The sequence below is a fragment of the Capra hircus genome, chromosome 8 (assembly GCF_001704415.2).
Source record: "Capra hircus breed San Clemente chromosome 8, ASM170441v1, whole genome shotgun sequence".
NCBI classification, from domain to species: Eukaryota; Metazoa; Chordata; class Mammalia; order Artiodactyla; family Bovidae; genus Capra; species Capra hircus.
This window is the reverse complement of record NC_030815.1, coordinates 102,362,212-102,384,828: the sequence shown is the minus strand read 5'-3', so window position 1 is coordinate 102,384,828 and position 22,617 is coordinate 102,362,212. Positions and strand designations below refer to the sequence as shown.

General features: G+C 44.6%; 2 protein-coding genes across 2 annotated transcripts; one reads left to right on the top strand and one right to left on the bottom strand.

Moving 5' to 3' along the window:
• Positions 3,475-16,356, bottom strand: C8H9orf43 (chromosome 8 C9orf43 homolog). Its single transcript, XM_018052630.1, has 13 exons — positions 16,167-16,356; positions 15,915-16,062; positions 14,361-14,418; positions 12,664-12,755; positions 10,847-10,913; positions 9,594-9,724; positions 8,763-8,913; positions 8,324-8,384; positions 7,985-8,043; positions 7,687-7,747; positions 5,502-5,584; positions 4,188-4,254; positions 3,475-3,972 (listed from the first exon to the last, which is right to left on the bottom strand). Exons 1-13 carry the CDS (start codon positions 16,315-16,317, stop codon positions 3,722-3,724), a joined length of 1,380 nt encoding a protein of 459 aa, XP_017908119.1. The 5' UTR covers positions 16,318-16,356; the 3' UTR covers positions 3,475-3,721.
• On the top strand, positions 18,533-21,411 carry POLE3 (DNA polymerase epsilon 3, accessory subunit). The gene is made up of 4 exons (XM_005684327.3): positions 18,533-18,894; positions 18,995-19,080; positions 19,433-19,551; positions 19,832-21,411. The coding sequence occupies exons 1-4, from the start codon at positions 18,829-18,831 to the stop codon at positions 20,002-20,004; spliced, it is 444 nt and encodes a 147-aa protein (XP_005684384.1). The 5' UTR covers positions 18,533-18,828; the 3' UTR covers positions 20,005-21,411.

Below are 22,617 nucleotides of genomic sequence, written 5' to 3'. Positions count from 1 at the left end.
AGGAGCACAAATGAATTTCATACCTTGGTACGTTATGGCGGTTGAAAATTTACATTTTTTCCCCCAGATTCTTCTGGATTCCAAAGAACCTCTGAACATTTCTATCTAAAAGCCAGATGCATTTCTGTGCTTAATTCAGCAAACAACCTTTAGGTGTATTTGAATAAACTGATATTTTAAGGGTCATCGCCACCATGAATGAAACCCTGACTCCAAAGGAAGCATTCTGTAATCCAAAATCAATGAAGAACAGAGTCTGTTACCCCAGATGTCAGGACCAATAGCAGAACAAAAGATGGTTCTACAAGGAGGAGAGCATGGGCAGAGAATGTTGGAAGATCAATGACTCTCTTTCTACACACAGATCAAACTGAGCCGAGTGTCACTGGAAAGTATGCTCAGAAAACCAGGGTGACTCAAAGTGGCCTATCCCTAGTAGAGATCACAAAGAAAGTAGAAAAGAACAAAAGAAATCAGAATCTAGTTTCTTAGGAACTCAAAGCTCCAGGACAACAGTCTAACAGGCCAAGGCTCGGGTCCTCTTGTCTGAAGTGAAAGTTGCTCAGTCCAGCTCTGCAACCCCTTGGACTATACAGTCCATGGAATTCTCCAGGCCAGGATACTGGAGTGGGTAGCCTTTCCCTTCTCCAGGGGATCTTCTCAACCCAGGGATTGAACCCAGGTCTCCCACATTGCAGGTGGATTCTTTACCAGCTGAGCCAGCAGGGAAGCCTGCTTAAATACATAAAGTGGATCTTCAACTGATCCTGGGGAGCCTCCTGGCTGTTAGGCCTTGATTCTCCTGATGCCTGCGGCCCAGATGGTAGGAAAACGGCAGTTAGCAACAGTTACCTGGCTCCTTCTCTCTCAGAACACGGAGAGGCTGAAGCAGAGGCTTCGGGAGGGCTCCTTGCCATCAGTCAGTTCTTTTTTACATGGCCTCATCCTTCCTGTCTGATTAAGATTGTCGTCTGTGCATAAAGAGAGGGAACCAGAGAGGCGTCAGAACACAGTGTGAGAACAAGAGCAAGTGCTCGGGTTCTAAGCCCAACCCCCTTCACTTGCCGGCCTTGGATGTCTGGCAAATTACCTAACCTCGCCAGCAAGGCCAGCAGGTACTATTGCGCAGGTGGTGGGTCAGCTCCAGGGGTGTTGCTCAAATGGTAATCACCGTAAATGTGTTTATCCATTGAAATAATTTTTTTAGCAAATAGTTTGTAAAGTGTCTTGAAGGGTCCCTTTCTCTAATTCACCCAAAGGTCCCCAAATGGCCTAGCATCAGCCCTGTATTCTGAGCTTCAGTTTCCTAAACCATAAAACAGAGACAATCCCCATGTATCTATAGAGTTGGCCAGAGAACCAATCAAAATAGTGGATATGAAGCACCTTGAAAACTGTAATGTGCTCCGTAGGCTATACTTCTCTATATCCATTTTGTGATTATCCAAATTTGAGGGATTGGCATAACAAAGACGAAACAAGTTTTGGCCTATAATAATTTTTTTCTCTCTTTGAAAAGAGAAGCAAAGGCCAGTATTCAGATAACAATTATTTTCTCACTCAGAATACCTTACAGTTCAAAAGGTAACTTTGTACTAACCATCGGGCTTTAATGTGGGAGTTGCTTTACTAAGTAAGCAAAGGAGCTGAATTTGTTTTGAAAGAGTTAGACCTTCTCTGAGTCTTCAGATAAAATGAGTGATTTGAAGCTAAGCCTTGTGCAACCTCAAGCCCCCTACTGACCACTGGACACTGGGTTTTCTCAGGAAGACTCCTGAAGGCAGGCTAAGGAGAAGTGGCAAGATTTATAAATTTGTAAGTTAGCCCACAGAAGTCATTCTGCAACGCAACGTATATTTGAGGAAAAAAATTTCAGAAAAACAGTCCACATAATGCCTCTTGGCTTCTTCTTACTGTGAAGATTCAGCTAAGAATAGTTCAGTCTAGTAACACAAATGAGGTCATATAATTCTGAGTTGTCTTGAAAAAGATGAAGAATGGATAGGCAGCAGTTTCAGCTTTCTCATTTGGTCTGTTTTGAGACAATGTTAAAAAAGGAGTCGAATATTTAATCTGCCTATCTTGCATGAACTGTATTTAGGGTAACCAAATAATTGATGAGGGGTAAGTTTCTCTTTATAAAAAAATTTCTCAGGCCCAGTTTAGAGTTCCACTTCTGGCCTCACAGTCCAAGGAGCTTCACAAACAGCTCTCCAGTGAAACTAATGAAAATTATTTTGATTTGTTTAAGTCTCTGGAAATGGCTCTAAGAGCATACAACAAATGAAGAAACAGTTGTTCAAGAAAACCTAATGAAGGAAAGTTACACAGCTCAAAATAGCCTGGAGTTAAAACTCCCCTCCAGGTCCTCCCCACCATTCAATGCAAAATAAAGAACTCTCTCACCCGAAGAAAAAATGGACTTTAAAGTTGATTACGTCCCGCTCCCAGCAGGTCCAGCCTCTGGCCGATCTCCAAAGTCCTTGCCCCAGGACTTTAAGAGATAACTACTCCGAACAACCTTGGAGAACAGACCCCCTTAAGACAGTAACTTTCCACACACATGCCTATATACACTAACTCTTTTCTTAGGTTAGTGCAGCAGCTCGCTAATCTGACTGCTGCCCCTTCTCGCCTCATTCAAGGTGATCTGTTCCTGTAAAGTGCTGGTCTCTCGTTCTTTTTCTGAACAAAGAACCTCACCTTCTCTAACTCCCTTACTACAAGTCTATGGTACATGAAGGGAAGAGCCTTTCCCCACCCACTCCTTTCCCCCCACTTCAATGAGATGACTCTCCTCCAGACTACTGCAGCCCAAGGACACAGGGCTCCCTCTCTCCCTAGTTCCACGTCCGAGGGAGACTTTCCAGGAAGAACAGAATGTCATCCTTTCTCATCTTGCCCCTACCTGTTGCAGAGACTAAGCTCTGGTGAGTACAGCCTATAGACGGAATCTCTCTTCTTCCCTCCAGCCCCTACTTATGGGGAGGAAGCTCGAGCTCGGAAACAGAACTGCTGAGAACACTGGGGCCCCACCTGCTCTTACCTCAACTCACGGGGCGTGGGGCCCAAGCTTTTATAACTCAAACCTAAGATTCTGGATCCCTGAGAGTTTCAATAATTTTACATAATTCTGAAATTTTTCCATATTAAAAAAGTTTAAGGACATAAAAATTGTAAAAAATCCTTGCAAAAACCAAGCACAGGGGACCCCGAGACTTTGAAATTTTGAGTCTTTACGAGCATTAGTGAAATTTTCCTGCGGACTCAGTAACTCAGGAACTGGATCCTTGGGCTCTTTTATGTCAGTCCAAGTCCCCTACCACATGCATAGGGATACGACACGTAACAATGAATGTTATTTGACAGATGCAGATGTTATTCTCAAGATAAACCATTTCCAGAGAATAAAAGGAAAAGCAACATGTTAGGGGTTTGCACAGGCCAAATTCATCTTCCTATAACTAGAAACCTTTCAGCGTTTCAGCGAGGAGATAAAAGTGACCCAGAAACAGAGAAACGAGTCTATTGATAAGCAGCGGCTCTGTTTAATCACTAAAATTACCCTGGGCCCTAAAGGGAGAGAAACAGTCCAAGTTAGAACGGGCTTTTTCTCTCACTTATTTCAGAAGCAAGTAGAAGCAAGTGAAGAAAACAGAATCCCTAAGGTCAGACCCTGGTAAGGGCTCCAGGGAGTTGAAGTCCCCTCTCCTTCCTGCCCTCATGTCCCAAGGTCACTGTGGGAGCCCGAGCATCCTTCCGCCTGCACCTCGGACACTTCACTCTGTGCCCCAGAGGGATGGATCTCCTCATCCTCTTCATCTGTGGCCTGAAGAATCCTCAACAGTTTGAGCTCAGGGTTCCAGCTGACGCTAGAAGCACTCTTTGGGGTCCTCGTTCGGTCTTCCAGCAAAATCTCCATCTGAGTCTTGATGTCCTTCTTAGTGTATTCTATTTGGGATAATTCGGGACCTAAAAAAAGACCCAGCCATCAACTGCACCTGTAGCCTTCTCCTAATTAACTATGAAAAATGGAAGACAGAAAAGGAAGGGCTGGGGAGTCTGGAGGACTCTTCTGAGGTGTGAGGGCTGTGCCCTCCAGGGAGGTGAACCATCCTGATCAATAGGGTTCTGCTCCCCCGGTCCTCAAGACACTTTCTAAGGTTCCTCCAACCCTAGGGTCTTACTCTTCTTACTGCGGGAGGAGTCCAGGAATTTCTTAGCAACGTTTGTCTGTGGTCTCTCTGTGGAATCCTGAAATTCATAAGTGTAAAGAAACTTGAGTCAGGATTTAGGAAACAAAGGGCTTTCCTAAATGATGCTTTCCTTGGAGAAATTAACATCTAAGATAGGACAAAATTGCCACCATCTGACACTGAAGAGAGAAGCCTGTGTCATGGGTTCTTTTGCCCTGCAGGCTGACCACATGAAGCCAGAATGCAGTCTTCCCCAGTCCCAGCAGTTAACTAAGGGTAAACTGCCTCCAAAGGCGTATGTATGTGTTACTCACTCAGTCATGGCCAACTGTTTGCAATCCCATGGACTATAGCCTGCCAGGCTTCTCTGTCCATAGAATTCTGCAGGCAGGAATACTAGAGTGGGAAGCCATTCCCTCCTCCAGGGGATCTTCCCAACCCAGGGATCAAACCTGGGTAGCTGCCAGCAATTCTTCCCATTCCTATAAGCACATGCTGTTCTTACCATCATGCTGCTGCTGCTGCTGCTAAGTCGCTTCAGTCGTGTCCAACTCTGTGTGACCCCATAGATGGCAGCCCAACAGGCTCTGCCGTCCCTGGGATTCTCCAGGCAAGAACACTGGAGTGGGTTGCCATTTCCTTCTCCAATGCATCAAAGTGAAAAGTGATCATCATGAGACAGAGTCAATTTCCTCTCCTCTCGAATCTGAACTAGACTTGCGATTTTTTTTAACAAATAAAATGTGGCAGAAGTGACATGGTTCCAGTTCCAGGCCCATCCCTAGCAAAGTGCCTTCCTGAGATTACTTCTTGGCTGTCAAGAAGCCCAGACTAGACACATGGAGAGGCCTCATAAAAGAGAACTAAAGACAATTTGGCCAAGAGCCCCAGCCCAGCCTCCAGCTGAATGCAGCTGCATGAGTGACCTTAGGCAAGACCAGAAAACTATCCAATCAACCCACAGAATCACGAGAAATAAACCATTGTGGTTCCACTTTGGGTGGTTTGTTTTACAAAAATAGACAACTAAGGGCTTCCCAGGTGGCACTAGTGGCAAAGAACCTGCCTGCCGATGCAGGAGGCCTAAGAGACGTGGATTCAATCCCTGTCTGGGTCGGGAAGATCCCCTGGAGGAGGGCATGGCAACCCACTCTAGTATTCTTGCCTGGAGAATCCCCATGGACAGAGGAGCCTGGCAGGCTACAATCCATAGCGTCAGAGTCGGACACGACCGAAGTGTCTCAGCATGCACCCCATAGCCAACTCAAACAGGGCCCTAGCAGAATGTCCCTCATACACTCTCACCTGTTTCGAGGGGGGGCCTCGTGTCTTCATCTGCTGCTGCTGCCGCTTTTTGTCACTTTGCTGACCTCGTAGAGTTTTGCGACCTAGTGACCGCAAGATCAGTTCAAGTCTCTTATTGGTATTCCACATCCCACTGCTGGGCTTCTAGTTGATCCCTAGTCTACAGGTGACTCCCCAGCCAGGACAATACAGAACCTCAGAGGCAGGTAAAAGGGAGTGAGGCCCTCTTAAGTTCTATTCGGGATTCTGTTCACCTGGGACTGTGACCACATCTATTATAGAATTAGTGAGTAAGGTAAACTGTGTGTTAAAAGATCCAAGATTCCTCAAAGAAACATACAGGGCAAGCACCTGTATGTCAGTGTAGCGAAAGAACTCCTAGGTCTGTCTTTTCAGTCTATGAATCCTGTTCTTACTTTCTTGTACCATCCCTAAGTTACCTCTATCGACTTATGAAAATGAACATCCTCCCAACCCAAAATTTCTCGATCGATGACTCTTTTGTATCAGATCTTTCCCCCAACTAGTCATGAAATGCACTAGTTCTTTCCCCTCTGTTTCTCTTCCTTTAACTGAGCAATCTTCCAAGCTACCACCAGCGGTATGAGGCTAAAAGGGACAGCCAAACAGGAAGTCCCTTGCTCCAGAGCTGCGTTGGCTCCCTGTCGGCACTGATTCACACCTTAGTTACACGCTGGGGCATTCAGAAAACCACCCAGGCCTGGACCCAACACCATACACTCTGATTTTAATAGGTCTGGGGTGCAACATGGGTGTTAGGGTTTGGAAAGCTCCTCAGTTGATCTCAGGTTGCCATCAAGGCAGATCACCACTGCCCACCACTGAGGATAAAGATCAAACATCTCAGCAGGCCATCTCGTCAGCCTGATCCACCTCTCTCCCTTAAATACCCAACCCCACACCCACAGACTGCTCAGTGCTCCCTGCAGCCACGCTCCTCCAAGACACGTTCACCCAACCCATCCCTGCTTCCAGGAATTCTCTTCCATATCCGGGCAACTCTCACAGATATCCATGATCCAGTGCAAAAATCACCTCTTCCACGAGGCCTTTCTCAACTCAGAGAGGACAAGCCACTGCTCTAAGAATATAATTCAAAAGGGAGCCCATCACCCAAGTAAAGCTGCTCCTACTGGAGGGACCAGGAAGAGGAACAGAAGGCACCAGAACGAAACTCAGGGGAGCTGTCATCACCCTGGATACCAGGCTAGCCTTGAACAAGTGCCTCCGCGCTGGGCCACAGGCCCAGTGCTTGTCTACCTCCTGTGTGAAGGTCAGGAGGCTTCTTCGATCTCCAGGTTAGAAGACGCTTTTAGGATCAGAGAGCAGGATGAGTTGGGAGATAAACCAAGAAAAGCATCCTTCTCAGGAAACCTCACCCTCGCTATCCCAGAGCCCCAGGGTTGGAGGGTGAATTCTGACGATTAAACAGTTAGCTCCCCATCACAGACAGCGATGTCCAGTCTATTTAGGGCAGAAGAATCTGCCGTGGTTTAGGGGGATTCTTTCTCCTTGCTTCTCATTCTTCACTCAAACTGAGAAACGTCAGAGGGACTGGGGTAAGTATAACCTTCAGCTCAGACATGCTAAGAACTCCAAAAGGGGGAGTCTCTTATCTCTGGCATGGACGCTAAAGGAAAGGAATTGCTGGTCAAGAACTAGCCCCCTGCCTCTTGGACAGGGCTGTACTGTGAAAGACTCCTGAGACTTCAACCTGTGCCTGAGAAGTGGCTGACTCTGCTTCCTTAGAACTCTCCTGGGGCTCTCGTGAGGGGCCCTGGCTCTTCCCTGTCTCACGGGCCAGTGGGCCCTTGAGGCTCTTCTCTTCAATAACCTGGGCTAACTCTTCATCCCCAAACCGCTTCCTTTTCTAAAGTAAGACCTGAGGAGTGACTCTGACTCGTGCTCATGGCCGTCTCTCAAATCCCCCTGTGAAACAGACATCTGGTCCAGCTCACTTGCTGAGCAAATATTTGCTGGAAGGCTGATACATGGTAGACCAGCCAAACCGAAGCATTCCAAGGAGAATTCAAGCGCCTGACAAACATGGATCCTCAAATGCCAAACGTGTTCAGCGTTTCCTGCCCTCAGCTGGGTCCTGGGACTCTGTCACTCCCAAGCCCACGTATTCTCCTCGCCACAGCGCGGGTCACAAACCACGCACCTGGAGGCTTGCGCGAGCTGCTGTGGCTCTCTGGTTCACTCCTGCATCTCTTTTTCGCCTCCTGAAACCCACATGAGGAAGAGGTGAATTAGGACTTTTGAAAGTAAAGAACTCGTTCCCAAAAGGGTCGAAAGGAAGGCTGTTAGTATAACCACATAGGAACTTTGCATCTACAACCAGCAAACAAGGAGAATCCCATCCCTTGTATGAGCCCTTCATATTCCAGGCTGCACCCACTTGCTCCAACCCCAGGTGGAGGCGTCCAAGCATCCCGAGCGTCCCTTCGCTGCCACTCTACCTGTTTCCTAGCGGCTGTCTTCACCTTCCTCTGTTGCTGCCGCTGCTGCTTCCTATGACCTGGTGACCAGACAGCCAGCTCAGCCCTCTTCTCCCGGACAGCTCCCACCCTCCCCCGGGCTGCCTGCTGTGCCCTGCCCCCCAGGGGTGACCTCTCTCCCCGCTGGTCAGGACCAAGCTGGGAGGGGCTGCTTTTTGAAACTGCAGTCTCCTAAGGTCTACATGTGACCCTGTCCGACTGTGGCCGCAAACGTCACTGAGTTGGGACCAAGATCAAATGTAAGAAACGTGGGCCGAGAGGGGATGGTACCTGGAGACCTAGCAGCATCAGAAAACCTACCATCTGTTTTCAGGTTAGAACAGTGTTTCTTCAAATGTTCAGGATATCTCAATGCTGGTTTCTAGAGCAGAAAAAGGGAAAAAGAAGAGAAAAGAAAAAAGCTCTACTATAGGTCTTTCTCTTTCCCAAAATGTATCCCAAATGCGTTTATCCATCGAGTCAATGAGCACTTTTTTGAGAAGCCCATTATACCAGGAGCTCGGGAGAGGGGAAAGGTGTGGGGAAGCTGAGTGCAGAAGAAATAGAGAATGCTGCTCTCCTCCAACCTCTCCCTGTCATCCGCTTTCACCCACACACAGCCCAGTCCTTCTGTGGCACCTGGATCCAGAGTGGAAGAATAGAAGAGAAAGAAATTAGAAAGCTAAGTCCTCCAGCCTTGAGGACAGGTGAGTCTGGACTTGCACGCAGACACCTTCCTCTGAGGGCCCCTTGCTCTTACTTGAAGGGTGAGGCGGTGTACAGATAAATACATCTTAGCAGAAATGGCACTGTTGGGTCGGCTCTTTTCCAAGGGAGGTTTCTTTTTCATCATGGCCAACTGTGTCCGCATCTCTGGATAAAGTATGGTTTTCCCTTTATCCAGCAAGAGGCTGAAGGGGACAGACACAGAGACAGTCAGCAATAGCTTTTCTTGGCTGGGGAGAAAGAGAAGAAAAGGACTCTACATTTGCAGACATGTCCACTCTGGGCCTTAAAAGGCCTGTACCAACAGGTGCTCATTCAGTAACGGCTTTCAGATGCAACTATGGCAATCATGGGTGAGTGGATTAAGTTTACTACATGTCGGGCTCATGTGCTTTACACCACTGAATCCTTACCACACCCCAAGGACAGGTTTATGATCTTCATTTTGCAAATGAGGAAACTGAAGATTAATGAGGCTAAATAAAATGCGGACATTCATGAAGGCAATGGATTTCAATACAAAATTCAAAGGTGGTCTTGCTCCAAACCACATAACCATTCCGTCTTCCACTTAGCCCATAACTCACCTATAAAAAGAACAGTGTGTCTACCTCCCAGGGAAGGTTTAAATGAGAGAATATAGGTATTGTGCTAATTATTAAGCACAGGGCCTGGCAGGTGGTAAATACTTAAATGGTGGTGATTCTCGTCAGCACTGCATATGCCTAAGTCCACAGATTCAGGGACCAAGTAGGGGAATGGTTTTCTTCCCTCCCTCCCCAGAAAGAGCACACTGCTTAGGCCTTTCTTAGCTTCTAGAGAAAAGAGGATGCTGTGGTTCTCCCACAGCTTACAGGACACTCACTCCTTCAGTAGATCCTGAGGCAACATGTCAAATTGGTTCCATAAAGGTAAGGATTCTGAACTTAGTTGCTCATACAAGTGTGCTGGGGTGGGAGGTGGTACAATTATCCCTGGAAGTTCCGACTTGTGTTTCTGGAAGAGGAACAATAGAAAGAACTCCCTGTAGCACTCTCTTCGATGCCACATTGTCCCACCACCACTCCAGCCTCCCGACACAACCCTGGCATGGGAAACTCCTTGTTTCCAGACCTACTCCAGCATCCTCGCCCCCTCTAGACTACAACCTGCCACATGTTTACCAATCTGGCTCTTCAACCACATTGTTGAAATCAGATCACACAAGGATTGATGGACTTGTTTCATTTTTCCCCCAAAAGGCTCCGAACAAGTATTTATTGGCCAACTATGTGCCAGGCAGAGGGCTGGGGCTAGGAATTCAGCAATGAACAAAATGGGCCAACATACTATTCTCCTGGATGTAGCAAACTTCCAGCTTTGTGACTTATCCGAGGCTACATTTACCCAATAATTGGTAGAAGTAGCATTAGAAGCACAGGTCCCTGGAGAAGGAAATGGCAACCCACTCTAGTATTCTTGCCTGGGAAATCCCATGGGCAGAGGAGCCCAGCAAGCTAACAGTCCATGAGGTCACAAAGAGTCAGACACGATTTAGTGACTAAACCAACCAACCACCAAAAAAAAGAAGCACAGCTCCACTGTAACTTCTAGTCTGTTGAAATTCTATTCCCATCACACCAGGGCTTCCCTGGTGGCGCAGAGGTTAAAGGATCTGCCTGCAATGCAGGAGACCTGGGTTTGATCCCTGGGTTGGGAAGATCCCTTGGAGAAGGACAACCCACTCCAGTACTCTTGCCTGGAAAATTCCATGGACAGAGGAGCCTGGTGGGCTACAGGCCAAAGAGTTAGACACGACTGAGTGACTTCACTTTCACTTTTCACTTTCATCACACTGAAAATTAGTTTCTAATCAACCTAAAATTCCCTCTGAATGCCCAGCAGTTGCTCCTAACATCTCTTCAGGGTGTTCTTTTACCTTCCTACAGGGAGGAGGTAGGGAACAGACCTAGTTATTCATTTCTCTGCACAGAAAATGGTTTGGTTATTATATTCCTTCCTTAAGATGGGTTCTATTTTGCAGATGTTGTTCATTTAAAGAGAGAATGGGAGAAGGGGGCAAACAAAAATAAACTCTTACAGACAAAGATCAGGAAGGTTTGGCCACAGTAAACTTACCCCTGGAGATTTCTTTCTGTTCATATTCCCATCCTGGCTGCAAATAAGATGCTTCTCCTCAGCTGGGCTTGAAATAAGAATAACCACAACTTATTCCCAGACACCTTAAGCAGAAGCATCAAGGATATTTATGAATGATGACCAGGAAGATTTCTATCCTCCATTCAGTATTCAAAGATGGCTGGTTAGGAACTCAGAGGTACCTGTAGTTCAGAGGCTACTAAAAACAAGAACCCCCCTCTCACCTTGCCCTCACATCTAAATTAGGCTCCCCTCCATTCTCTCAAGCAATTCAGTTATTTACTTTTATAGTATTAATCCAAATTAGTAATTATATACTTAAGTGCAGGGATGTTTATAATGTCTGAATCCTACCACCACCATAAGACTCCAGGAGGACAGGGACAAAGTATTTAGTTCTTGACTGAATTCCCCTGCTCAGCCCAGAGGTGCTCAAATATTTTTTGCTCTGTCATCTTCCTCCTCTTTCTTACCTGGAATACAGATATGATGACTTAAACTCTATCAATCAACTTAGACTTTGAAACCCCCGTGAAGCACCTCAGAAGGTGGGAGCCAGGGCCCAAAAAGCTGTTAACAGAAGGTGTTCTGGTGTCTGATTACCTCATGGAGCTGAGATACTAGCCGTGGACCACCTAACTCTGGGCTTCTTTTATATGAAAGGAAAGAAACCCTTAGAGGTTTTTTGTTTACACTATATATATTCACACACACATACACACAATACATACATACATATATATATAAGCATTCACAGGATTTTTTTAAAAGAAAATAAAGTCTCATCATCTCTAAACTGAAGATGGCAACACACTCCAGTATTCTTGCCTGGAAAATCCCATGGACAGAAGAGCCAGGCAGGCTACAGTCCATGGGCTTGCAAAGAGTCAGACACAACTTAGTGACTTGAATAACATGTCTAAACAGTCACTCTAAAAGAATCTGAGAACCTCAGCAGTCATGAAAGAAAAATCCGTTTCTTCCAACGACTGTCAATATTAGCAAATCTTTGGACCTTCACCAAGTGATCTTTATCACAGCTGCTTTGTACACAAATTCTATATGCTATTCATTTTGTATCAGCGCTCTAGTCCTCAGGCTTGAGACCAAAGATTCAGGTGCTTCACTGAAAACTTTTACTAGTTGCTGATGACTAACAAGAAAAACTGATAGATGGCATTTGTTTCTTAACAAACCTCACAAATACATTGGGCCCTATCTTGTATGCTATTTACAGACAAGTAGAATTTGATGGAGAAAAGTCCCAAAGCATGAATCTCAAAGTGCACTAACAAGAATTCCAGGGTAGCATTTACAGGTTCCCTGGTAGCTCAGTTGGTAAAGAATCTACCTGCAATGCAGGAGACCCTGGTTCAATTCCTGGGTCAGGAAGATCCGCTGGAGAAGGGATAGGCCACCCACTCCAGTATTCCTGGGCTTCCCTTGTAGTTCAGCTGATAAAGAATCTGCCTGTAATGTGGGAGACCTGGGTTCGATCCCTGGGTTGGGAAGATCCCCTGGAGAAGGGAAAGGCTACCCACTCCAGTATTCTGGCCTGGAGAGTTCCATGGGCTGTACAGTCCATGGGGTCACAAAGAGTCAGACATGAATGAGCAACTTTCACATCACTTCAAGAGGTAAATGCAAGAGGCCATGGCCTTCTGCTCTGCTTGACCTCCTCCTTCATGCAAAGAGGTAGCTAAAAAGGAGTTCACAGAGAAAAGGCTGGCAGAAGACAGTAGGCATTTGTGGAACACAAGAGTTGAAGACTCCCAAGTTCTCAACATGATACTCACCTCACATGCTTCTCTGGGATCCAGATGACATCCATATTTCCTACATCTTGAGGGCAAGGAAGCTTTGTCTCATTCAGATTCAGCACTGATAGCTAAGAGAAAAATATGAAACCTATGTATGGCTTAAAGGTACCACTGCTGATGGTATTCAGGACCAGGCTAAGGAATAAATCATGCTAACCAAAAAGGTATGGTGGTTCAGAAGATGATTAAAAAATAGAATAAAATAAACATTTCTTATCCCCAAAATAGCTTCATAATATTCCTTTGCGAAACCAAGTATCGGGAAAGGTGCTCTGCAAGAGTGAGCACTGATGAGTGAATGGTCTCCCCAGCCTTCCTGAGACATTAGGGCGGCATTTAGCAACTCCCAACCCCACCTCATAGGAGGATGCCTTGGGGCTTACCCAAGGGAACACTACTTATTCTGCCCACTGCACTCCAAAAACTAACATCCCCTGCAGATAAAACAATACAATCTGGGAGCAGGGAGAGAACCGAAAGAACCAGAAACAAGTTTTTCTCTTTTATAGCCTGTTTACAATTACAAGCATCTACATAAAAGTTAAAGTCGTCATTTTTTTCACATTTTGCTATTTAGGAAAATGTGAATTTATAAGGAAATTTTATAAATCATCTAGTCTATATCCCTAGCAGGATTCATGCAGGAAAATAACTATTAAAAATAGGTTGTCCCCATGAAAAGAAACTGACCGACTTGGGGGAACAGAGGAGATATTTGGGGCACCATAAGCCCTCCTATGGATTTTGAATTTAGAACCATATGCATGTATTATCCTAGACAAACAATTAATTTAAAAACTAATTTAATCTAACACTCTCATTCTGAAGAGGCCAAAGAGGTAAGTGATTTGTTCACTCATCTATCCAAACCCATCTACCCTCCCTCAACACTCTCCACCACGTGACACTGAAAAGTGAAGGATCTCATAGGAAAAAATAAAAGGTATCCAGTAGGACTGCAAAGATCAATAAATCTCTACTGCAGACAAGTAGAAGGGTTTTTTCTTCTTAAAATATAGCTCTTTTCCTAACCAGCTGTGCTTTTAAAAAAATCACTTCCTATCTGGGCCTCAGTTTCCTCAACTGTAAGATAAATGAAACAGACCACAGAAATAGTTTTCAAACTGCAGTTGTAACTTATTCATAGGTCACAAAATCAAATTTTGTGAATCACAGCCTCCATTGTTTTAAAATGAATCAGAAAAGGATAGAAACTTTCAGAGTATAGTGTAACTTACGGTTAGGGTAAAGATTGTCCCATGGTATTTTATTGTAAAATGTATTTCTTACCATGAGCGATAGCTAAAAAAGTTTTAAAAATCATGAGTATAGCCGACCTTGAGGCTCATTTTAGATCTGACATTGCAGCATTCTAATTTCCCTGTATTATGAGATGACAGTAGCTGAACACGGTCTATACAGGAGAGATAGAAAATTCTTAACTATGGAAAACTGCCATAAATAAACCCCACTAGGTCTGGGATTTCTAGAAACAGTATAACATGTAAAAGCATTAGCACAGAGTCTAGCAAATAGTAAGGGTTCAGTATTAGGTAGTTATTATCATCATTATTTGGATTACAGTCATCCTCAATGTTAAATAAAGGCAACATTTTATTCCCAGTAGTAAAGAGAAAATGCTGAGGAAATACCTTTTTTAATCTGTGACTTACTTTGGGAGATCTATCAGTACGGTTCATTAAGTCTCTGTCAGGTAAATCCTTCCAAGGCCTAAAAAATGAGTTTCCAAACATGAAAGCGTCACAAAAGCCTTTCTGAGATAATAAAGTTCGTGCTGTGAGGAAAAGCTCCTACTTATCTACAGAAAACCTTGGACTTAATACCTACCAAATGAATGTCAGGTCTTATCATCTTCTTAAGTTTTGCTTGTTTGTTTTTCCTTGAACAACTTAAACATTGCACATCGCAAACCTTTCATAACTATTTGTTGCATCAAACTCAATTCTTAGCCTATGCCTTTCTCCAACTACAAACAGTCACATCACCATCAGTAAAAATTTATTCAGTAATTTTGATGGAGATGTTAAAAAACACGCTGTGCTGTGCTTAGTCGCTCAGTTGTGTCCGACCCTGCAACCCCATGGACTGTAGCCCGCCAGGCTCCTCTGTCCATGGGGATCCTCCAGGCAACAACACTGGGGTGGGTTGCCACATCCTCCTCCAGGGGATCTCCCCAACCCCAAGATTGATCCCAGGTCTCCCTCAGGTAGATTCTTTACCATCTATCTGAGCTGCCAGGGAAGCCAATAAACAAAATGTGGGGCTTCCCTGGTGGCTCAGTGGTAACGAATCCACCTGCCAATGCGGGAGACCCAGGTTCAATCTCTGATCCGGGAAGATTCCACAGGCCAAGGAGCAACTAAGCCCAAGCACCACAACCACTGAGCCTGGGCTCTAGGGCGCAGGAGCCACAGCTAACGAAGCCCATACGCCCTAGAGCCTGTACTCCACAAGGAAAACCACTGCAATGAGAAGCTCGCATACCACAGCTAGGAAGCAGCCCCCAGTTGTCACAACTAGAGAAAAGCTCGTGCAGCAAAGAAGACCTAGCACAGCCAAATAAATCAATAAATAATTTTTTTAACGTGTCACTGACATACAATGGAACATTTTTCAGCCTTAAAAAGGCATGAGGTTCATTCATGTGACAACATCAATAAAGCTTGAAAACATTATCCAAGGTGAAATAAGCTAAACACAAAAGAACAAATATTGTATGGGTCCACTTACATGAGTTACCTAGAACAGGCAAATGCATAGAGGCAAAAAGAAAAACAGAATAGAGATCACCAGGGAGTAGAGGGAGGAGGGAAAGGAGAGTTATTGTTTAACTAACTCCTACAAGACAAACAAGAATACTTTCTTTCTGTTTCCCACACAGCCTACTCATTACTCCTTTAAGTGAACTGCTAAAGGGTTTGTTTCTTTGTTTGGTGGTGGGTCAAGGGGGCTGGGGTGGGTGATTGTTAGTTGATGTTTTTTTGGCTGTACCACGTGGTTTGTGGAATCTTAATTCCCTGGCCAGGGATTGAACTCCAGGCCACAGCAGTGAAAGTGCCAAGTTCCATCCCCTGGACCTCCAGGGCATTTCTCATTAATGCTTTGTTTTTAATCTGGCTTTCTCAAAGTTCAGTACATAGGCAAAGAAAGTTAACCAAAAAATTTGAGGTATTAAGCCATTTAAGGAAGATTCCATGATTATTTACCTGCCTTGAAACTTGGAGTCAAACTTTGAACTCAATAAAGAGTGAGCCTTTGTGAAGGTAAATCCTGGTAAGTGACGCCGACGAATAACTCTCTTGGTCGGGAAGCAGGAATCTGTGATGTTTACAATGGTAAGCACTGGGAGCTTGTCTGAAAGACCAGACCAGAAGAAAATAATACAACATGGCATAAGAGAGCCAAATAGAAACAACTGAGGGATCTTGTAAGGGAGGAGACAGGGCTGGCTAATTCACCTTCAGCATCCACAAAAGATTTGGAGGAGGAGTCCAGAAGTCGAGGGTGGCCCCTCTCAATCCGGCGGATAGTTGCCCAGCATTGTGGATGCTGACAGACAGCCAGGTCACAGGTGGTTTCATCCCACTGGCTTTCATCTGGCAAATCCATATCTACAAATGGTTTAGGACAAAAGCCAATCTTGCAGCTTTCTAGCCCTCTGGAGAAACCACCACCATATAATTAGGGAATATTACGACCCCATGGATTGTAGCCTACTACAATCCATGGGGTCGCAAAGAGTCAGACATGACTGAGTAACTTTACTTTCACAAATATTAGCTAGTCCAGATATTAATTTGAACTCAAAGCATAAAATGTTTTTATTGAATCATATTGATAAACAGTGGTTACAGGACAGTTAAGAATGGGGTACCATGAAAGTATGAAAATCTCAGCTTGGAATAGAGTGACAAGAATTTGGATTCAGACTGACTTCAGAAGGCCTCCCAACTGACCATTTAATTAATAGCTGAGTGACCTGAGATTTAACCAATCTGAGCTTCAGTTTCCTTAGCTGCAAAATGAGGAAAAACCTATTTCACAGGGTCACTACAATTAGTTAATAGATATTAACAGGTCTGGCAAACAGTTCAAAATAATTATTAACATCCTTTCCTTTCCCCTTTCATTAACCATTAGGGAAAGGATGCTCCAATCTCCAAAAAGCCTTATCAAATTATAACCAACATACATAGCACCTGAATATCCACAAATAATGGTATACACAGGGGCTTCTGGAACCAATTCCCTGTGGGTCACAGAAGTGCTTTAGATGGCTCAAACCTTTAGAAGAGATGCTTCATTTTTCAATAGGCTCCAGTTCTCCTACAGGCAGCTAAAATACCCACCAGAAATAAATGGGTTTGCTGAAACAGCAAGTCAGTCGACTCAGAAGTTGGATCAGAAGCCACTAGCTTTTCATTTACTGGCTCTATGGTCTTGGGCAAGTGAATTCACCTCTCTCAGCCTGGTTCCTCATATAAAGTAGGAAAAGGGAAATCCCTAAGTAGGACTGCAGAAGCATTAAATGAGGTAATGTACTTTTATGTATGATATATAACAGGTACTCAATAAATGTTATCTTTCTCTCTCTAGAAATGTTTTAGGCAATCACTACCACCAGATCCCTAATAACTTTTTTTTAAGGAGAGTGTCCATTTCTTCTTTTATTCAAAACAATTATTGACTACTAAATATGTGAGGGGACCTGTTATGAGCACTGAGAACAATAATGAACAAAATAAGTCTCTGTTCTAAACAACTTATAATTTAAACCAAAGATTAAACAAACTAGTAGCCTGGGATTGCACCTGACCTATGACTTGTTTTGTTTCGCTTACACTTTGAGCCATTACTTAAAAATGGAAATAGTCCATATAATGTCCAGATTTCCGGCTCCTCTTAAAGATCAAATATCTAACAACACAGAGGCCCAATTCCAACTACACAGCACCTGGCTGGAGCTGAGCACTTCCTAACATCTTTAAACCAGGTGTATTTTATCCAAGTGGAGACTTACCCCACCAAACTCTATCATCTGTATCTGAAGCAGCTTCAGCTGCCATGCATCACCGCTTTTGCTACTCTTTTTCTTATAAGAGAGAAATAGTTCTCTGTGCTCATGTCTCTTAACACAAACAGGAAAACTAAAAGTGACCTGAAACAGCAAGTTTCAAGGGATAAAAAGAAACAATTTCTGTTCAGTGAGCGTTAGGACAATTTCTACATATGTAATAGAAAAACGATAGAACTTAAAAAGCCACTGCAAAACCATGAAAAATATTTTTGACTAGGAAAGATGCACGATGAACAATTCAATGAAACAAAAAACAAGTACAACCGTAACAGGGTTTGTTTTTGAATGCTTATGTAATGTTACGTTACTCTTACAAACGGCTGGGTGTTGCCCGAATGGTGCCCAGAGATCTAGTCATGCCTGTGTCCATGTTGCCAGCTATAGCACCATGGTGGCAAAGTAGTTTGTATTAAAAAATTTTAGGTAACAGCTATCCTTAATACCATTATTACAAAGTTGAGAAGGCTAAAAAGATTAGTGGGAGAATGCAGCAACAGATGGCCCCGATTCCTCAAAACCAAAGCAGAAAGCACGCCAAGGACCACGGGAAGTCGCAGCTGCAGACGAGCTAAGAGGTGGGCGAGGAGCCCCGCCTTTCGCCCGAAGGAGCCCCGCCCCGCCGGCTCAGTCCACGCCTCCGTCTCCCACGCTAGACGCCCGGCCGCTCCGTCGCCAAGCAGCGGCGCAAAGCACTGTGGGGAAGGGACGGAAGCCCCAGTGTGCCATACTTAATTTCTAGATGCGAGGGAGGTGTGAAGCAGGGAAACGAGCCTGGGAAAGGACGCTAGGTGCCTGTAAGGCCGGACGGAAGGCCCTCGGGCCAAAACCATGGCAGCGTGGGAAGTTCAGACGCACCGGCCACTAGAGGCGGAGGCGGAGCTGCGGGAGGAAGGCGGCTCTGGCGCGCGGGGCACTGTGGGACACGGTGTAGGCAACGCGGGGTGGGACGGAAGCCTCGCTGGGTCAGACCGTGGCGACGCGGGAAGTCCGGACGCCGTGGCGGCCTGAAGAGGAGGTCGCAGGCACGGTCCCCGGCCGCGACCATGGCGGAGAGGCCCGAGGACCTAAACCTGCCCAATGCCGTCATCACCAGAATCATCAAGGAGGCGGTAAGCAGCTCCAGCTGGCGGCCGGACCAGGGGCGGACGAGCGGGCAGGGGGAAACAGGTGCTAGGTCGGTAGCTTTGCTCACCCTCGCTTTTCTCACAGCTCCCGGACGGTGTCAACATCTCCAAGGAGGCCCGGAGCGCCATCTCCCGCGCCGCCAGCGTCTTCGTGCTGTACGCCACATCCTGGTAAGGCGGGCAGACTTAGCCGAAGCTTAGCTGGGCTAAAGCCTAAGGGAGGCGTAAAGAGAGCCACCTGATTTGGAGTTTGTAACCTGGACCCCGCAAACCCCAATAATTATGTTCTACCTCAATGGAGCGAGGTTCCGAGCCCTCGTTCTAGATCTTGAAATCTATGAAACAAAATAAGACAATTACTTTAACCCTTTTGTATAGGGAAGGGTGGGACTTACGTGTCACAAATATCCATGCAGGCATCTAAGACGCAGGCTTTCCCGTTCCACCTTTGGGCGCTCCTTTTCCCACCCACACCATACGCGGCAAGAGGGCATCTGACAGCCCTTGATCTTTCGTCTTTCAGTGCCAACAACTTTGCGATGAAAGGGAAACGCAAGACACTGAATGCCAGCGATGTGCTGTCAGCCATGGAGGAGATGGAGTTTCAGCGGTTCGTTACCCCATTAAAAGAAGCTCTGGAAGGTAACTGCGCTTTCGTCTTCTTGAACATCCAAGTCGATGTTCATCCTAAATGACCTGCTCATTTAGGCCCTGAGATTTATCAACTTGAGTCTCTTAAAAAGTCCAGTAGCAAGTATTGGATGCGACTCAAATGGCAGGCAGCAGCTCATTTATCTGTTTGGTGATGCTGGGCAGATTATTTTTCCTTTTGTACATCAGCTTTTCCAGTTACCCAGTTGAGTTAGCTGCTGCTGTCTGTCTGGTTCAGCCTTGCTTCCTAACCTCCTCTTTATCCTTACAGCTTATAGGAGGGAGCAGAAAGGCAAGAAGGAAGCTTCAGAGCAAAAGAAGAAGGACAAAGACAAAAAAACAGATTCGGAAGAGCAGGACAAGAGCAGGGATGAGGACAATGATGAAGATGAGGAAAGGCTGGAGGAAGAAGAACAGAATGAAGAGGAGGAAGTGGACAACTGAGGAGGATGGGGAGACGCCCCTTGGAAGGAACCACGAGAAAACCTGGTACACGTTGGTGTGAAGCTTGTTCCGGCTGGGCAGAGTAGTCTTAGGCAGAAGAGCCTGAGAAGATTGAAATAAAAACTGAATTATCATCAGGATTATCATCAAAGCCAGTGCTTCTCAGACTCAGAACATCTGAGCAGCAGAATCCTGGTTTGCTTAATCAGTCTTAAGGTTATAACTTTTTGGCAAGAGGGATTCTGAATGGCTAATTTAATTGGTCAGTTTGATCTCTTTTGTTTTCATACACATATAGTTAGGCAATTGTTGACCCCCAGTTCCCTCCCTGCCCCCTAGAAAAGTAATAGTAATTTCCATGCTGCAACTGTGTCCCAAATCACAGAGGCAGTTAAGGCTCAGGAAAAATTGGGGTTTGATCACAGTCGACCTATTTGATTATACAGTATTTGGCAATACTAGCTTATTTCAAGTGATCAGAATGGCTTAGCTTTAGGAAACTACTAAAAAGGTTGAAGAGAACAACGAAATCTGCTGTCTCTTCACTTGACAGTAACATTAATTGAATTTTGTTTTCTATAGACCCACTTGGCTTAGAGCCCTTCTATACTGCCTGTAGACGTGTAACCTGCTTGGGAGGCTACCTTCTAGGCACATTGTTTTCAGATCCACAGAGTAGAATTAGTTAAGCAAGGTTGCCAAAGTCTTACTCTTATAAAACAGAGGGTTTAGTTTTAAATGCACCTCACTGCCTGCCACTGTACAGCTTCAGGATTTGTCATCACCTCCTGGAAGGTATAAAATTCCAGGTTTTTGTGTCCCGTAGTCCGTCTTCCAGATTTGTGACTATGGCTTTTCGTTTTCCAATTCATGACAAGTCCGAACTTTATTTCTTCTAGGCACAGCTTTCTCCCTCTGTGCTTCTCAGCACCTGTCTCTGTCCTGCTGCCTCTCCTCTGCTCCCCACTCCCACTTTCTCTGTCCCTCTTTTTTTCACTTCTGCCAACCCAGGAACTTGGATGACCTGCAGTATCCCAGAGTATGGGTTCCTCTGAGTCCCTAGTTCTAATCTCATGTCTTAAAACTGATTTTGTAAACCTCTTTGACCCATGAGGGAAATCTGATGGTGCTCAGGAATTTACTTCCTCCCCTAACCCATCCCCTTTAACTGCTTCTAAGTATCTCTGTTGACCTTTCCAGGTGTTCTTCTCTTTCCATTTGGTGCTCCAAGCACTTTTTTGCTGGTCTCTTTAAGTTGAGTGCTTGGAGGTTGAAAGGTAGTGAAGTGTAGTTTGACACTGTTTATTTGTTCAATGAATACAGTGGAAAGTTTGTTGATAATTGAGTGAAGAATATTGAGAAAATTATAATGCTTTGTATAATAAAAAACATTATTGTTAAAAGTGATGACTCCTCTATCATCCTTCTTGTTGATACAATTGTGCTTTGGGGGAGGACCACGGATCATGTTCTATACAACTGAGCCAGATCCTTGTAAATACGGGCTTTTGCCTCACCTTGGACCACCAACAGATGTTGGTTGTTAACAGGTAAGGGTGCTGCCCTTCAACCACAGTGAGCTTTCCATGGCTCTGCTGGGCACCCTATACATACTAGATGCAAACACTTATTGAATCCCTGCTATGTATCTGGCAGTGTTCAAACTGCTATCAAGTATTAACTCTTAAACCCTATGAAGGAACACTGCTGTTACCTCCACGATTTCAACCGTAACACCATATTACCTCTGATCTATATAGCTGTTTCAAAGCATTTTTCATACAAACACACCCCCAGTGGCTTTTCCTTCTCCACAGCAGAAACATCCCTTTTTTTTTTTCCTGCTCTCACATTTATATTTGTATGAAAGACAAAGTTATTCAATATGTATGTTTCTTATTTCTCCCTTGCAATTTATATTGATGATATATCTCTAACAGTTAGCTATATGTGACAGTATTACGTCTCCGGGAAAACAGCATACACTGAGTCCTTCATAGTTGGTTACTGTACAAGTTTTTAAATTTTAATACACTAAAGTGCAGTTTTTTCATCTCTAAATTGGCAATATAATACCTATCTTGAGAATTTTAAGACACAAGATTCTTAACACAATGGATACACACAATAAGGCCTTGGTTTTTATCTTTTTCTCTTCTGTACACACGTTCATTTCTCTGACTAGAGACGATCCGGGACATGGAATATCTGTTATAAATAAATAGTAAAAACCTAAAAAAAAAACAACTGATAATCTTGTCTAAGATAATTAGTTTTCTTTTATACTAGTAGACTAAGAAAAATGTAAAATCTGGATACATACATTTGTACTCTGTGATGAAATTAAAGACTAATCCCTGTGGCTTCTGATAGACATCAGAGGCAGCATCGTCAAGTATTTGTTTTTGGAGCAGAATTCAAACCAAATTTCAAGTTTCAGTTTGCTCATTCTATGTTAATATATTCATTTCTAATTATATAATTTATTTTTTTTAATTTAGGAAATATTGATTTCTAACAAATTTCATGTGTACCTACTTGGGAGGCACTCAAAATAGTTTAGTGGGGGGCTTGGTTTTGTTTGTTTTTACTTTTATTTAGTAAGTATGGTAT